General features: G+C 41.0%; 1 protein-coding gene across 8 annotated transcripts in view; it reads right to left on the bottom strand.

The window, feature by feature from the left end:
- Positions 1 to 18,205, bottom strand: part of pcbp3 (poly(rC) binding protein 3) — a 63,525-nt gene that overhangs the window by 10,280 nt on the left and 35,040 nt on the right. For all 8 annotated transcript variants that reach the window (XM_069698857.1, XM_069698856.1, XM_069698854.1 and 5 more), the window contains 7 exons: positions 10,828 to 10,984; positions 7,727 to 7,750; positions 7,391 to 7,423; positions 6,975 to 7,091; positions 6,133 to 6,264; positions 4,092 to 4,220; positions 1,442 to 1,516 (listed from right to left, as the gene is read on the bottom strand). In XM_069698857.1, coding sequence (XP_069554958.1) covers positions 1,442 to 1,516; positions 4,092 to 4,220; positions 6,133 to 6,264; positions 6,975 to 7,091; positions 7,391 to 7,423; positions 7,727 to 7,750; positions 10,828 to 10,902 — 585 coding nt within the window. In that variant the 5' untranslated portion in view covers positions 10,903 to 10,984. The remainder of the gene's footprint in view (positions 1 to 1,441; positions 1,517 to 4,091; positions 4,221 to 6,132; positions 6,265 to 6,974; positions 7,092 to 7,390; positions 7,424 to 7,726; positions 7,751 to 10,827; positions 10,985 to 18,205) is intronic.

Consider the following 18,205-nt stretch of genomic DNA (forward strand, 5'->3'; position numbering starts at 1 on the left):
AAAAACAATTTAGTTAACAATTTAAATATGTTGATTGCAATTTTTTTCAGTAGTGATAGTGGCCTTAAGTGATTTTACAGCGAATGGTCCACTTAATAATTCCCATCGTTAGTGGATTCAAAGCAGGTACAGATATATCATGCGATATGTAGAAGTGCAATGAGACCTTGTACATCCAGGTCTTTGAAATGCACGACTGCTATGAATATTAGTTTATGTTCTACATTATATCAGTACACAGGACTCATAATGCATTTGCGGCCAGTTGACAATGAAACTCGAGCCGCTTCACGACTCCTCGTCTTAGGTCTTCCTGTTTCATCTTTAATTTATAAATTTAACTGTCAACTAAACAGTAGCCAAAGTTTCAGGTACAACGTAGTTCGTTATTCAAAGTCCTGGACTGTGTAAAACATAGTATATTTTTTTACACAATTCCAAATGACTGACATGGACACACAAACAGGAAAAGCTATGCAATTTAACACAATACAAAAGTAAAAAAAACAAAACAAAAATCTTGAAATATAATCATAAAGCGACACCAACACCGTAAACATGGTTTGCTTCACAAACATATTTATGCAGGGTTTTTGTGCTGGATTGTGTTATAGTGCTCAGTGTTATTGTGTTTCTATCCACCCTGTGTGAGTGTGTCTTCACTTGTCCGAAACAGGGTGGTGTATTTTGTTTTCTACAGACTTCAGTGGTGTCTTAAATTCCATTTTATGGGTTTGATTTCCAGACAAAAGAAAAGCTCCCAAAGCGGAGCCATTACAAGTTACGTGCTGCGTTTCTCAATTGTATCTATTTTGTTTGCTACATTTTCAGATGTCTCAACATATTTTAGCCCAAATCTTTGACAAAATTCTGTATATCAGCTAGATAAATATTAGTAATTGTCCCAGCATTCTTACTGACATAATGTCATAATAGTTGACTTGTCCCAAATACTTTTAATGGCAATATGACAGTTGGTATTGTGGTTTAAGACAGACTAATTTCACTGTGATATGAGACAAAACATGTTTATTTAATCAGTACTTTCTTGCCTTAACCTGGAACCTTAAGTCTGGAAGCAAACCCCCGTCTCCGGTGTTGGAGTCGAATGCGTTGTGCGTCAGCCATCCACCTCAAACACCGCCGACTTCATTTTAATGTGGTGTTTTAGACATTTAAAGGAAATAAATAAAAAAATAAAAAACAACACACAACCTGAACATAATCTAGCCAGGAGTGATGTTGCACCTAAATCTAATTGGGAAGACAATTTAATTGCATAGAAACATTATTTTTTTTAGGAAGACGGTGGTGAAATGAGGTAAAAGTGTATATGAAAGTAAAACGGCTTGCAGGAACAGGCAGTGGCTGATTCTGCAGTAAAAAGTCACAAGTTGTCTGTAGGCACAAACTAACGAGCGAAAGCTGGCTCAGCGCTTACCTGGCCACCAGAAAAAATGACTGGGGTGGAGGCGGGCTTTGGGCGATAAGGGATAGTGGCACCTTTTGGTGGGGACTAGGAGAGAGAGGCAAGAGAGAGACGAGGCAGAGTCAGTCTGAGGCAGGCCACTTTGATCTGAAAAAGACAGATGGTCATTTAAAAGCTCTACTCTCATGTCTACACTGACGATGTCAGTTTAGCTGAACATTGAGACTGGAAACAAGAGAAAAACAGCTAGCCCAGCTCTATCCGAAGTTAGCACACTACACACACTTCTGTGTCTACAAAGTATGAAGCTAAAGTTAGCTTAGCGTAAATTCTTGAAACGGGTTTTATCAGGTTGTATCAAGTCGTGTTCACCGTATGTTTAGAGTTCAAGTGATTAAATTTTTTAAAAAAAATTAAAAAAAATACTTTGCCAGGCAATGGCAACTTGGATGGCGTCTAGAAGCCACTGAGGCTAACAATTTAGCAAACTAACAGGGGGGTAATGTAATGCAGGAAATGCAGAGACACAGAGGGAATAAGATGAGGCTGTTGGGAAGATCAACATTTTCCTCAGGACGTAGGCTGTTATATTAACATCCAACCAAAAATTAACTTCCATGGCCTTTTCCGTAAACGTCAGCAAACATAGACTTATAGAAAATTTCGAGTTTTGACATCGTGAATACGACAATAGAGGGCCGTCATACAGACTCTTCTCTTCTCACGGTAAATACGACCCCATTTGAACGCAGCATTTCTTCACCTAAAGACAAACAGGTTGGCGCGTGGCTCTGTCCAAAGGTAACAAAATATGCCACGTGAAAATGTTCACAAAAGGTTTCATATCTGTCTATTATCCTGTTAGTTTTTCAATCCAAGAAGCTGCTGCTTTTTCCCAAAAACTAGTCCACCCCACACTGCCAAGTAAAACCAAAGTGCATTATTTCAGCAGAATTATTGTGGATTAAAATAACAAGAATTACTGTGCTGATTAGTGAGCTTTAGAAGTGCTGTTCGGTGGATTTTGTTACCTCCCGACAGAGCTGTTAGGCTTTTTCCATATTTTCTGTCATACATATAATGTTACAACGTCAAAATATAATATTTCAAACAATGAGTTAAAGTTAAAGTCAAAGTTATTTCTTTGAGAAAAAAAAGTCAATTCACAACAAGCTAATGTCAGCTCGTGTCGAATTTCTTCACATGGTCTTCTGCCACAGAACGAGAAATAATCTGAGCTAGAGGGTGTTACAAACACTGGGTGCTGCCGCCAGCTTCCTGGAAGTTAGCAATCAGAAGAAAGTGAGCTTTTAGGGAGTGGCTGCATGAAAGCCCGGTGGAGCCTCAGAATAAAAAAGTAAAAATCCTGGAAACAAGCATAATAGGTCTTTAAATAACAGTGATATTGATCTTCTCATCAAAGTTTCTGCAAAAAAGTAAACAAACATATTTCCTGATATGTTAAAGGTTTATTCAAAATACTGTAATACACTGTGTTGTTTGTTATCTGCTGCATAACGGTGCGTATTGGCGACGCATGTGAGGCAGCATACTGATTGTAAAAGACATGATTATTCTGTAATCCTTAGGGCAAATACAGGAAAAGCATTCATTGATTCACTTGGCCACATATTAACACTCTTATTAATAAAAACATTTTTAAAGGTCTGTATTGCATCAACCTATATCACGGTAACAGCAGAAATATTACTCTGAGGTAAGTTTGCTTCAGTGTGAAAAATTTGCTAATTTGCTGGCGGGTTTAAAAAAAAAAAAAAAAAAAGATGGAATATGCTGTTCATGAACGCAACAAGGAGTCACGAAGCTCAAAGGTATTAGCAGTCTCTCTTCATGGAGATTCGACAAAATACAAAGCATGTGTGGTCTTACTAAATGCATCGCCACGTTTCTGTATTTCCTGCAAATGCACCAGCTCTTTTATTCGAAGCCAGCACGGAGGTGGTTTCAATGAGGAGGCAGGGGGTGTTCCAGTTTGCGAAGTTGCTATAATGACACAGTGTTATTGATTCATGCTGTGCTGCAGCAACAGAGCTATTCAAGACAGTGGAGAGGGCTTAATCAATTTTCCCCTGTCGCTGCTGTGCTGTAGTGGGAAGAATATCCACTTAGGTACATGCTTGAAATTAAATATCCAGACACAGCAGTCACGATCTTATTGTTACTGACAAATTTTTCCTTACAGTTCAGTTGGAGAGTGAAAAATCAAAACAAAAATGAGAATTACATTTTTTTTTCTTTCTCTTAAGGCCATTACGTTAATCATGAATTTTAAACTGCTTATACTACAAATAATTCCTGAGTTTCTTCTTAATACGGCTGCAGCAGAACGGACAGCACATACTGACACAAATTTGCCCTCCCAGTGCTTCTTTGACAGAAGAAGATTGCTTGTCAGGTTAACATTTATAGACAACAATTGCCGGTTGATGCTGACCGTTTAAAACTCAATTACTCAGAGAATGTGTGGTTTTTTGGTTTTTTTTACAGCCACAAGCGCCAAATAAAATTAAGGAGACATGGAGAATGTCTAGCCAGGAATGCAATGCAACCCAGACTCCGGCTCAATGTTCACCACAGTAAGAACTGTGCTAAGATTAGCCTTCAAATACAAGTTGCTTTGCTAAATCTGTATATACTTTACCTCCAGCATGACCACACAGATTTGTTTGACACAATGGATGATGGCTTCTGGCGTTCCGGAGATTGTCACTGCACGTTCTGTGGAGTTGGGTAGCATGTCCCCCGCCACCTGAACCTGGGCCCCTGTGGACTGGAGTAGAGTAAGGGACTTTGAGGGCTGTGTTGTGCAGCTTTATCAAGAGTACTCACTTATGCAGGGGAATTTTAAAATGATGAGCACTTATCAGCCCTGTCAACCAACTCTTTCAGATGCAGGCTGTATAAAAGGACCCTTCCCTCGTGTTTCGGCCTCCGAGAGAGGCTCCACGACAATGAAGATGTTTAGCTCGGCCGCTTCTTTCACATTATCCTCAGCTGTGACACCTGAAGGCACTTCAGGGCTTTGCTTTTGAGTCCAACATCTTCCTCTATGTTTTTTTTTTTTTTTTAATTTAATTTTCCAGCTTCCATTGGATGACATCATCCCGAAGGCAGCGGTGAAGCACTCTCCCACTGTTGTGTCAGTCGAGCTTTTATACACGGTATGTTCACAGTGGCCTTTAGCTGACAGCAAATGTTATACGCTGGTTGACATTTTAGTTTTTTTTTTTAAGTCACATATTTCAACAACTATTGGATTGACAGCCATTAACTTCTGTACAGATGAGGCGCCAGGGTAGCTTCACGGTTAAGGCGTATGACACATTACTGTCATGTCCACAGTTGGACTCCAGGCCAGCTGTGCCTTTTTTGCTTGTCGCACTCCCTGCACCTTCTTTCTATCACTACTGCAGCTATCAGAATACAGAAAATAATAATAAAAACAACAATAAAACATTCATTTAAAAAGGTTATTTTTGGTAAGAAAAAAAACAGCACTGTAAAAGTTTTATAGGCCTCTGAAGGTTCAAGGGTGTTCAAAGTTTCTTGGTCCTCTGACCACTCAGTAACACAGCTCGGTGTGGTCTGGTGACTCCCAGTTCTGAGGCAGCGTTGTGCTGTAGTGCCATCACCATATGGCAGTGGAAAAAGGCTTTTTGTAATGGTATGGTTATTTCTTTTTTGAAATGGTCATTGTTAGGGTGGCGACGTTAGCATTTAGCTCAAAGCACAACCGTGTAGCCTCCACAGCTGCTGGCATAGCTGCACACTCTTGATTGTAAACCAACATCCATGGATTCCATTGGTTGGTGAACTGTTTGTAGATACGTCATTAGTGAAAGACTTTAGATTTTAGATAATCGACAATAAAAAAAAATGTGTTCGAACGTTATTAACATTTGAACTGTTAATAACGTTCGAACACATTTTTTGACACGTATGACCAGTTTACAATCTATATGCGCAGCAGACCGTTTGAAATAGTTCTGCCTTTTCATCCAGCAGAGGGCGCTCCAACAAATCACCATCAGATTGAACTTCTGTAGCCCCTATTTCACCGGAGAAGATCATTAGCTGTTGATAAGACGAAGGTAAAATGGAGGAAGCTAGCGAGCGAAGCCGTGCGGAATTAATTCAAACGAATTGCACGGCATTCGATATTTGTTTTAATCTAATTTTTGGAAAAAGTGACAGCCCAAAAACTGCCATTTTGAAGTCTCGAGTCCAAAAAAAAGCAGCCACTGCGGAAGTATCTTAAAGTGCAATACCACCGAGCTCCCAAAAGTCTTTAACTCCATATTCTCCCATTCAACTTCTCTCATAAAATACAAAGTTAATAAAAAAAAATTTACACAAGTCTTAATGGTGTCATTTGCTAAATTCCAGCTGGTCTGATGTTCCATCTGAAAATAAGGAATCTGATATTAGCCCTTAAGCATGATCATGAGCTCTGCCTGCTCTCACTGTGCTGTTGTTGCTGTCCAAACCTGAAAGCTGTTTAATAAGGGAAAGTAAAAATTCAGTCGAACAATGAATAAATATCAAATTGTTCAAAAACAAGGTCAACTCATAAAATGAAAACTAACACAAAGCATAAGAGACAAAATAAAAAGTGAGAGAATTGAGAGGCAATTGTTTTGTCTTTGTCATAATTTTGAGGTTATCTATAACGTTTTACATACCTCTCTCATTTCTTTTATTTTGGAGCCTCCTTTCCCTATGAGGGAGCCACACTGGCTGGCTGGCACGACAAGCCTTAAGGTGACGGGGGGCTTGCTGGTTGCTGGGCTGTTGCTCATGGAATTAATTATGTCCTAAAAAGAAAAACAAGAACACATACTTCATTTAGCAAAAGACAAATACCTTCTCAAAATGTCCACCAAAATCCATGGCATTTATTAGTCATGGCTATCCATACATATCAATTTACACAAAATACATTTGTCACTTTCGTCGTTTCAGCGTTGTCATCGTCGTCTTGCTGAATGAGCACTGGTCTCATATGTCTGTAAATCACAGGTCTGTTGGTCTGGCAGATTTTACACAAATCACAGAGGACACAGCAGTCTGTCTTCTCTCACAAGTTCCAGTCACAGTGCTTACACAGTATCAGTTGAGTGACATCAGAGACAAGATCAGAGGAAAAGATAGCGGAAGGGAGACTGTTGTAATTCACCTTTTACAGATGAGGGACACAGATGAACGTTTATCCTGTCTGGTGCATTTTGTATTTACTGCGTGCACCGGAGATTGTCATCGCACATGAAAATGTCAAAACATTAAACAGCTAAATTGTGGTCTGGTCATAGACAAACTGAAACAGCCAGCCATACGTGCAGGTAATTATTCAAAATGAAATGTCAGGTAAAGCTCAATCTCAACTCATAAAAAAAAAAAAAGACTACAGCCAGGCATTTAGTTTGCACACAAAGAAGGAAAAAAACATCAATGTGTTATATAAGACTGTGAAAGTTTCACACGAGACAGAAATAATACCGTCATCAGTTGTGCACACTTCTCATACCTCCTCAAACTTGTAGGCGATCATAGCAAAAGCCTTGAAGATGGTGTCTGTTGGTCCGGTGATGGTGACGATCCTCTCTGGACAGTTGCCCTCAGAAATATTGATTCGCGCTCCACTCTGCAAAAACCAGAGCACACGTATTGTTGATAGAGTCAATACAGGTGATGTGAGACTTTCATCTTGGAATGGATCTTGACCAAATTTGATTAATATATTCACCAATAATAAAGCTGATGCCACACTAAAAAATCAATCCAAAAAAAAAAATTACATTGGTGTGGCATTCATTTCAATCTGTTTGTATTTATTTACTGTCATTTTTTCAATATGAAGACTGTCGTGACTTGCGGGGGGAAGAGTCTACATATCTTTGTTATTTGATCATTTAAGTGATGCTTCTCAATACTGAAACCCACCTCTTCTCGCATCTTTTTTACTGTTTCTCCTTTCTAGAAAAAAAAGAAGCAAATCAATAGTCACAATTCTAAAACTGATGAAAATATCAGCCCGGTATCATGGCAAAACGGTACAGAAAAATGTACGCTTTGAGCTGTCTAAGTGTGAAAATTACACGTTTTCCTGTAGTGGAGGAAAGTGAAACCTACTGCATGCTTGGAGCCATGTGATTTACAGCTTTTCTTTTAACAAAAACACAGGGTTAGGGAACTATTAGATTTTTAATGTGTCATGCCTTGCCGTGATACTGGGTTGATAATATTGTATAATATTTTTTTCTATGAGAAAATACGTACCTTTCCAATTATACTGCCAACCTCCTGCAATTAGAAAACAGAGAGACACAAAAGATTCTCTTTTATTAAAAATATATATTTACACCATTACAATGCTTGCTGGTGTGTTTCCTGAACAAGGTGCCAGCTGCATAGCGGTGTTGAGGGCCACACTTTCCATGTGCATGTAATCACTCTTCATGAGCTCGGTGAGGCACAGTGGGGAAAAGGGCACAGCGGCAGCGCTGGCTGCAAGCGTCAACACTCCCTGACCTCTCCTCAGTAACTGTGAGGGTTACATCCATCGCGACGATGAAGCTGCAGGCTTCGGTGTCAGCTTCTTTTCAAAGCGTCCATTTAAATTTACCGAGCGCCACGTGAAGTCCCGTTTGAATGTCAACACTTTTACGCCAAACGAATGTCCAGCCACTACTTTTTCCTATTTCATAAAAAAAAAAATGCTCATTAATGTACTACACCAGGGGTCTCCGACCTTTTTTTTTCCTCTGCGAGTTACACCCAAACAGCTGAAGAAGCTTCTTAAACGATGACAAATTGATGCTCAACACACATTTTGTATCCCAACAGCTTAAATTCAACAGCATTTCCATGCATTTTTCTGTTTGCTTTTAATTTGAAAAGTCACGACAATCAGCAGTGACAGACTCTCGCTTTATAGCTCTGGCCGCCGCTGTTGCAGTCCAGCCAAAAATACTGTATTTATGTTATTTACCTAATTTATGAGCACTCCTTTCTTTCCAGCTCAGTGAGAGTCTCTGCTGTGTTTCTGTCCTCTGATCTCTTGTGTGTTTCATGAAGGGCAGAGCTTAACCTCTGCTACACTGAACACGGTGCGGAGCAGACACAGGTGAAGAAGAGCAAAGGGAAATTGTCCATCGTTAATCAAACGCATCAATGGCGTCATTCTCTTGGAAAGATTAGAAAATATATGACAAAAAAAAATTCTGAAATTGATCGCCAAATATACCTGGGCGGCCCACCCAAATAAGTCTATATGTGGGGAACACTGAATATTGTTCAGCCCTTCAGACATGGCTACAAGGCATCACGCTTAAACAAACTCGGAGAGCCAAAAAAATCCAATCAGATTCTCAATACAAAACGAATATTTTAAACAAACTTATCCCCAAAACTAGGACAAAAAGCTTGAACACTAAAGGATCATTCCTGGCAAATACATGCCCGATCATATAAAAGCTATAACAAAGGAGGGACACCTCACCACAAGTCTCTTCATATGTCTTGGTGATCAAATAATAATAAAAAAAAAAGTATGGAGGAGTGAAACTGTCTCAGGCAGCCACTTTTTGGCTGGTCTTGGTGCTGTCCACGGCCTCAGGATCGATCTGTAGTTGGGATAAAAGGATGGTGCTGGAAGGTCTGCCTGCACCTAACAGACCATGATGACAATATTCCAATACTTAATCCAGCCCAGTTGCTCAGTTTGAGGGATATGCCCCTTCCACGCTGCTGTGGAAAAAGGGATGTGGGTCACACTGCCAAAGTCCTCTCGAGTGCCAGCCGTGGCGATGCTCCCTGCCTGGCTGCTGGGTTATTCAAACAATCGTCAGGTCACTGGGTTCTGAAGCGCCTCCATGAGCAGCCGTGCGGTGGGTGAACCGAACAGCTACTCATTGACTGCTTGGCACACTGGACAAAGGGAAGATGTTGGCTCCAAGTCTCTGCGTTGCACAATCCACCAATATGGCGGCGATGTGTTGTGTTGCCTGCTTTCCAGCTGCCTCGACGCCAACCGGCAGACCTCCCGAAAGACTCAGGCATTGAAATCGAGTTACTGTTGCAGGGACTTCATTCTTCTTTTTTATTTTTTTTTCCCACGAACATGGCCCTTTAACAAACTCTACAGACTTTGAAGAAAAAAAAAAAAAAAAAGCTATCTGTAGCTATCAAGTATCCCGGAGTACATGCAGTTGGGGTCGGGAAAGCATGATTGATCTTACACAAGCAGTTCACACATACCAACTCCTCTTAGAGACTGAAGAGGATGCTACATATTAAGAGCCCGGAAAAAAAAGAATCTCGATAAGATGTCGGTGCCCTGGTATACTCGATACCCTTGGTAATCTGACAGCACTGAGGGCAAACTATAACACGCTGAGCGGGGTCAACAGTTTCGAAAAAAAAACAACACAGCAGAAGCCCGTCAAGCGGAGTCTCCGCTTATAAAAGGCTCGTGAGCCTCAGTGCAGATGGCCGCCCACCTCCGAGCCTGGTTCTGTCAGAGGTTTCTTCCCGTTAAAAGAAAGTTTTATCCTTCCGCTGTCGGAGGTTTTTCTCCCTTAAAGGGGAGGTTTGTTTTCCTTCTAGTTTACGTGGGAATTGTTGAATTCCTGGTTTCCTCTGTATGATGCTGTAAAGTTCTACTGTAAGGACTGTAATGTGTTAAGTGCCATGGAATAACCAGTTTTGTAATTTGTAATTTGCCGCTATATGAATACAATTTAATTGAATTCTAAAAACGGCTGCTGCAGCTCGCACGGAAGTTGAGATTAGCGTCTTACTGACTTTGTTTATCTTTGAGAAGGAAAGGGGATGCCGAACGTAACAGTAAAAAGGCCCTTTGGGTGTTTGGTATTGCATGTAAGGATTTTAAGAAAGATGAAAATCGAAGCAACGGAGAAGCCGATAAATAATTTTAGTCCTTACTGTGTGGATCACACGTTCCCCATAGGGCGACCAATTGCATATTTCATTAGACACTTTCCCAGTTAATGTACATATCTTTCAAACGTCGTGCCCACAGCTTCTTTTACAGGCAGTTTATGCCGTTGTTAGACAAGCAGAGGGACGATGTAGAGAGGAAATGAGGAAGGAGTCACTGTGGTCACTGTCTCAACATACAGAGCACCAGAATGCCCCCACAAACGACATTACACATATTGATTCACAGACGGAGTCATACGTTACTGACTGTGTGTGACTTGCACAACAGGGCATAAATCAAATGAATGTGGCTGCATCCAACTGGTTGTTTAAAAGGTCATAAATAACTCAGAGGACCGGATGAAATGAAGAAATAAATCCCTTCTTTGTATCTGTCCTCCCCACTGCCAGTATGCCATCCTGTGTGCCCGTCTTACTTTTCCATGCATGAGGAGACGGATGGTCAGGGTGACATTGAGGCCACCCTCCGACTGGACTTTGGTGGGCTCCATGCTGGGGGAGGAAAGACCGGTCCAGCAATAGGATGTCCTCAGAAGGAGAAGGAGTACGGTGGTATTCCAGCCAGCCGGTCACCTACCGAACCCAAAATCACACACATAAAAAAAAAAACACGTTAACAGCGTCATGTGTTCAGGCCGATGATACAAACTTCATTTCATTAAACTACCACACAGAACAATGCAAGTCGTGGTTGAATTTTCAAGCTGTAAGACACGAAATGGTTATTTTCTAAAACTGTTTGTCACTTGAAGAGCACACAAGGCTTTCAATGATTTCAAGCGCTGGGTGTTTAACCAATGTATGCTGTAGTGCTTCGTTTGTTGGTGACAGTGTGTATTTTTCATGTCTACACTACAATACAAAAACAATCATCTTGAGGTTATTATCCACAAATGCTTAAATTGGAAAAAAGAAATGATAGGATGATTGCAGGTGACAAATAAATACAGCACAGTGAGGCACCACTTTTATAAGGACCCCACACAGTATTAGCTCCACGAACGGTACATAATCTTGCCAAGAAGATCTACAGATAACCAAAAGTAATCACGTTTCCTCGAGGTGTTTAGTTCTTTCCATTTGTTTTCGCAAAAATGCCATAAGTAAAAGCAAAAGTACCTGCTGTTTTTGTTGTTTTAATTGTAGACCACATTAGAAGAGAAATAAATTCTGCTCAGCTTTAATAGTACATAGAAAGTGGAAACACGTATCATCATCCTCATCATGATAATGACTACGCAACACATGGTTGGGGTTAAAAAACAAAAAACAATTCAACATAATCTTTGTCACTTTCTGGATTCAAACCTCATCATCCTTCATGGCAGTCAGTGACTAATATAATCATATCGCTCCTCCAGCCTCCTAATACCGCAACAATCTTTACTTTATTGCCTCAGTTGCAGGACTGTGGTCACATAACATTTACATGTGTGTAACTTTCACGCCCAGGCAGGCCAAAGCGTGACTATTTTACGCTTTGCCATGATACTGGGTTGCAACTATTACAGATACAGATACCGATACAATATTTGTCACAATGGTCCATACTGCGGCGATGAAATGATAGTGAAGACATCGACTAAATTCCTGAACATGATTGTCTCTCGATGTTCACTGAAAGGTGCAGCACAATGACTTGCAGAATCCTTTGTGGCAAAGTCAGAAGATAAAGTGTCTTTTCTCTGACTCAGACATTAAAGTCTTCCTTCTGTGCCCTTATTACAGTTAGTCAAATTGCTTTTCTCTCCCCTGGCTTTGCTATTAAAACAAAGGCAAACAGGCCAGTCCGCATGCATGGACGGCAGTGCCAAAAAGTCAAAGCTACTTCTTTTATAGAAAAAGTTGTAATAAATGACCTGGCGTTTTGGACATTTTGTGCTGTGTCATGTTCGGTCTGTACTCATCAAATTCTTTAGAAATCCTAAAAGACTTTAAAAAAAAAAGAATGCGTTTCTGCACAGTTGCCATGTTAGAACTAGCCTTTATTCATGTGATTTTCATGTGATGAAGAGACCGAATTTGATCTTTTTCAAATTCCCAGTTATTTGTATTCATTGGTCACGAGCACTGCAACCCTTTGAGCTGTAGTCATTTCACACAGGCAACATGATCCAAATGTTAATTTCAAGTCATCACCAGATACAATATGATACCTGATGTAATCACCCAACCGGTTGACTTTCTGCTGTAATCATTACCTGCAAGTTTAGTGTTTAATTTTTCTAGAGATATCAAATAGCCCCAGGGGATTCTCCCCAATCTCTGTTTTCTGCTTCTCCTTTTTTTTTGGAGGCTAAACAGGTTTTAATTTCCAGCCAGACACAACCTAAGGCTACTGTTGTTTTTATGCTTGTACGCAAAACAGAAACATATCCCCCCCATGAAAAACAAAAATAAAGAGAAAATGTGCAAGTTGGTGCAACAGCCGCGCTTTTGGATAATGATGTACAATTGGTGGTGCTAACTGTTCAAAAGCAAGATTGAAATCTTCAATCAGATGTGTAGGAAAAGGATGGGTGGTGATGGTTGATCTCCAAAACTCAACTGCAAAGGTTTTATTGCACTTGGGATGTGGACTCGTATCCATCATGCAATACAATCAGGGAGGGCTAAGACAGGTCCCAAATTCATTCTGCAGCATGACAACAACTCGTCACATATTAAAGTCATAATGAACTTTCTATGACTCCCAAAGAGCCCCGATCTCAACATTATTGAGTCTGTCTGGGATTAAATGAAGAGACAGAAGATACTGAGTCAAACAAAAGAGTTTGGCAAATTCTCCAAGATGTTTGGAACAAACTACCTGCCAAGTATCATTAAAAACCGAGAAGCAAAACAAGTGAGAATTGGTGCTGTTTTACACAGAGTGGAAAGTAACTAAGTATGTACTCAGAGGGAAATATTGTACGACACTGCATTTATTTGACAGCTTTAGTTTTTTTTCGGATAAAGACTTGACCCAATAGATAATATAAGAAGCTTTTGAAATTAAACCTAAACCTTGGTTTCAAACCTTTTTGACCTCTGACATTTTACAAAAAGTGTTTAGTGTGGGCAACATTCCAGATGTCTGAGTTATTAAAAGCTCCATCAAATAGGGATTTTCCCCTCTAAACTTCTCATATGGTTTCATTAAATTTACAGTAATATTAATTCAAACTACAGCTCCAGCAGCTACAACAGTAACATGCCGTTTAGGTACTGAACTGATAATAATCTTATGATGTCATATTATATACTAATGGAACAGTCAGAGAGACCGGACCAGTACTTTAATGCTTTAACTACATTTTGCTGCTAGTATTAATTGGCTTTTTCATTGAGGACTTAATATTCTTTTTAGATTGCTGTAAAAGTTGTGCTTTTTAAGTCAAGGACCTGAATACAACTTAAAACCACTGTTTTAAAGGTAAAGAATTATGGGCCAGCAGAAAGTAGAAAAGAAAATGAGGATTCTTGAAAATGTCGGCTGCAGGTCGTGTTCAAACGCGGGGCCTATTTACTGTAGGTATACGTGCGCGGCGGTGGATGCAGTGTGCGCAGAAGGCGCGTCACCACCCCTGACGCGCGCGACGTTAATTGCTTGTTCCGGCGTTGAAGTTTGACTCCTCTAATTAACTGTTTACGTCGCCGCTGCGCACATCAGCCGACGAAACAGCGAAACGACGGAAGAACTGACATGAAGCCGTAAAACACGTCCAGTTGGGAATATTATTCAACCCGGAAAAAAAAAAAAAAAAAAAAAAAACGCGAAAGTAAGTTTACGGGCGGACGACTGGACCCGTGGAGGGAAAACCACGTCACGGCGACAACTCCAGCGGGAAACGATCCGAAACGGACGTAAACCGAGTCGCCGGGTATGACGTTCAGCAGAAGGACCTTCATTTAAAAAAAAAAAAAAAAAAAAAAAAAAAATAGGGTGAGTAAAATATCCCTCCCTCTGTTGCTGATGGTCTGCGTTTGGCTTCGTGTTTGGTCTGTTTCTTGCAACTTGCGGTGAGGCGCCGGTAGGAAACTTTCAAGACATATTTAGGGGACTTGTTGCCTCCGCTGTCGTAAGAAATTGGGACATTTACAACATTTTGAGGGGCACTTTAAAAAACAACAACAACAACAAAAAACCCCAGTAGACTAATTAGCTCTTAAATTGTTATTTTAATGTAAAATGATCCCAGATTAAAATGCATTACAGTAATCACCAACTTCTGCCTACGGAAGTAAATGAAACGCGAACCACTACCGTGACGGAAGAAAAGTATATACCATCTGCATGTGAGAGAGAGAAAAAAAAAGAAGGGAGACAACTCTTAATTATGGACGCTTTGATTTAGCTCATAATGATGTATAAGGAACTGAAAAACGTCATCACTGCAGATGGCCTCTTCTCCAGGTATGTGTAGTTTGAATTACAGTCTTCGGGGAGGTGGGGGCCTTTTGCCCGTTTTATGGTATCCTGATATTTCTTGGGGTCTTTTTGTCGTTTGCTCCCCTTCATTTTTATTTTTTTATTTTTTATTTTTTTTTTTTTAATGCTGGCAAGTTGTAATGTTTGCATGGACGTTTTAAATTGTGAATGTGCTTTTGTTGCACGGTAAACACGGTGGATGCGGCTCCTCCTGTGTGATTGGTTGTTGTTTGGAGACCACGTGGGGGGTCTGGTTGTGGTCTGGTTGGGTTTTGGGTCGAGGTGTAAAGTGTAAGTTAGCTGTAAAGAGGCATTTTTATTTTTATTTTTTTTTTTTTTGCCTGGTAAGCATATCTGTGATACTTGCACTGATACCTAGATTTGACGTGAAGGTTTAGATTTAAATGTTACGGGAATGAATCTTGCATTTTCCATCTGAGTTTTTCTATCTGTTCAGAGACAAATGATCACTGGCACGATTGACAAGTGGCTTACTTGGCACTTGTAGTACATTAGTAGTGGCTTTAGTTCTGTGCTAAACAACGGTCGGTAGTTATTCACTCAAACCTTTATTCATTTATGAGGAATACACCGAGGGTAGTTTTAATTTTGATTGACACTGAGGTTACAATTTGGCAGCAAGCTAAAACATAATTGAACAATAAAACCTAATACACAACAGAAAAATCGCAGTAAACTTAATTAAAAGAAGATACAGACAAAACACAAATAAAATCAGTTACAAATTGAGGCAGGGAGGTTTGTAATGTTTTGTGGAATATCCACAAGAAGGTAGGAAATCGATTTTTAGAGCACGCTCAGACAAAGTAACTTCATTTACTGGCTGACGGACAGGGGCATACATATTTTTGATATATTAACAATTTACACAATGGGTATGTGGCAGGAGATTAAGATAATAAAAAAATAAAAAAATGGAAGTGCTGGTACTTTAACATGTTTTTCAAATTAATTTGGAGATTGCAAAATAATGGATTCGGTGTCAAAACAAATGACTCACAAACAAAATTGCCAGCTTGGTGCTTGTTGTGTCGGGCTTTGTGGTTTTTACACCTCCCGATGCTGTTTTTCCAACCAATTAGCAACATCTAGAGAGCAGTGTCAAAACGTAATGTGCTCTCCGGTAACTGTAAAAGGAAAAAACAACAACAAAAAAAAACCCTGTTCATATAAACCTGTGCCTAACTTTGCTCCAGGTCTGATCATTACCGAGTGTCTGCTGAAAGGCAGACAGACAGCCGAGTGGGTGTTAATGAGCTCATGTGTCAGGTGACCATCTATAGTCTGTTCACACATGGATCAGCTCACAGTAACTTGCTCAGATGGTAGTGTGGGTCTTTTAAAAAAAAAAAAAAAAATTATACAAGCATCGTGTGGCATCGTATCCTGAGTTTTGCTCATTGTGTACTGAATCTCACCGCTCTATTGTCGTTGTCTTCACCTCTAATTGATGTCATTATCTTCCCTTTTGCTGTTGACCTCCATTGATACACTGAAGGAGTATAACGGTAAATGGCCAAAGTGTTTTGACGGTAGAGGGTCGGGGATGAGGGCCCCGATTACTTTCTCTTCTTGCTATAGCGTTTTAATGTTGTTATATTACCCATCTTACCACAAAAATCTCAGCACACATTTGCTTCTTACCTTTTGCTGTATTTTATATTCCTTCTTTATCTCCTTTGTAATTTCCAGGACAAAAAAAAAAAAAAAAAATCTTCGTGAGTACCTGTGATTATCTTTATAAAGCCATTTAAAAATATATACATATATATATATATATATAATGGATAGTAGTCTTTGCTGACAATCGGGTGTGTATTTGAATGTCCAGCTTATCATTCCTGCAGTCCAGTTATTATGTTCTCAAGGACAACGGCTCCTTCAAGGATGCTATTATCCTTCCACATACAATGAAGTCACAGCAGCAGCAACATGAATGCGAATGGCAATAACCCAGAATGACAAAGGAAACTCAATTAAGGTATAAGTGGATCAGCAACACATTTTTATATGCTGAAACACATTCGGATGTGAAATTGCTGATGAGGAAATGCTTGCTGTGTAGACATTCGTTCAATAAATGTTCCATTGTTTTTTTTTAATTAAATTGAATTAATTAAAACATTGGATTTGCTCGACACAAAATGCATAATATAAAAAAAAATACCCTTTGAGACACTGTAAATGGTGTCGGCTCGAGTAAACACAATCCGTTTCCGATATTTTTTTTTTTTTTTTTTGCTTCAGATATGACATCACATGAAACGGTCCCTCCAGGACTGTTTTAGAAAGCTCTCGGATCGTCTACCTCCTGTAGTTTAAATCACCAGCGCGGTCTGCGTTTTCTAAATATAGCAACGGATCAATTAAATGCATTTTTGCCTCGGAGACGATGACCTTGAACAATAATTGTCCGGCTTTTGTTTGAGTCGCACGTCACCTTCGAGCTGCCATGGCCTATCAGCGCGCTCCCGTCGTGGCGGGGCACCGGAGGGGTCTTCCTTCCGGCCGCCTCGACGCGTTTGGGGGGGGGAGGGAGGGGGTAATGAATCGCAGGGGAGCCGAAAGAGAAGGAAACGTTCGCAGGCTGCACGCGCCCGAGGAGCGTCCCCGTGCCGCTCCGCTCGGACGCCCGCGAGCGGCCCGTCGAGCCCGCCCCCCCCTCCCCCCCCCCCCACGTTCATGGCCCCCGGCGACCCGTCACCTCCGATCAGCCGCCCCGGTTAACGTCTCAAACTAGATTACGGTCAGCAGCCGACGGCCACCGCGCATTGTTCCCCACGCCACCCGGCATCGGCTCGGAGCGCCGACGCGGATCACTGGCGCGTGCGCGCGCGCGCGTCCGCCGATGGGCCGCGCCGGGCGGCCATTTCTTCCGCTCGCCTTCGGTCTGACCAGAAACCGCCGTGAAAAGACGCAGCTCGTTTCCCCACACGCCGTCGTCAGCGAGAATCGAACGGCTTCTCCCGCCAACTCGTCGGACGGTAACGGAGGAACAGTCGGCGAGTCGGGTACGATTACGTCCCGAAACGGACGGAGAACCCAGAGGCCAGCAGAGACCATGATTTCTGCTGTTAATGGTGACCGACGCTCCCCGGTTCTAAAAACCACACGAGAATTTAACGCGGTAGGACGCGACATCTCATCCATGCAGAGCGATTCACCGGAAAACCTCGACTGTGTCCCCGATTGGATTAATTGCCTCCCGAGATGTCCCCTCCCCTCCCCCTGCAAATAATCGGGTCGCAGGAAGGGCCCAGAATAAGACATTTGCTATCAGGGAATCATAATCCTCGGCCACAGATGTATTTTAAAACACATCTGTGACGTCATCGGCTGTAATTCAGAAAGTATTTACCTTT

Source organism: Brachyistius frenatus, unplaced genomic scaffold (assembly GCF_029030835.1).
Source record: "Brachyistius frenatus isolate BFR_SWC_R1_liver_20210118 unplaced genomic scaffold, ASM2903083v1 Contig_28, whole genome shotgun sequence".
In the NCBI taxonomy this organism is placed as follows: Eukaryota; Metazoa; Chordata; class Actinopteri; family Embiotocidae; genus Brachyistius; species Brachyistius frenatus.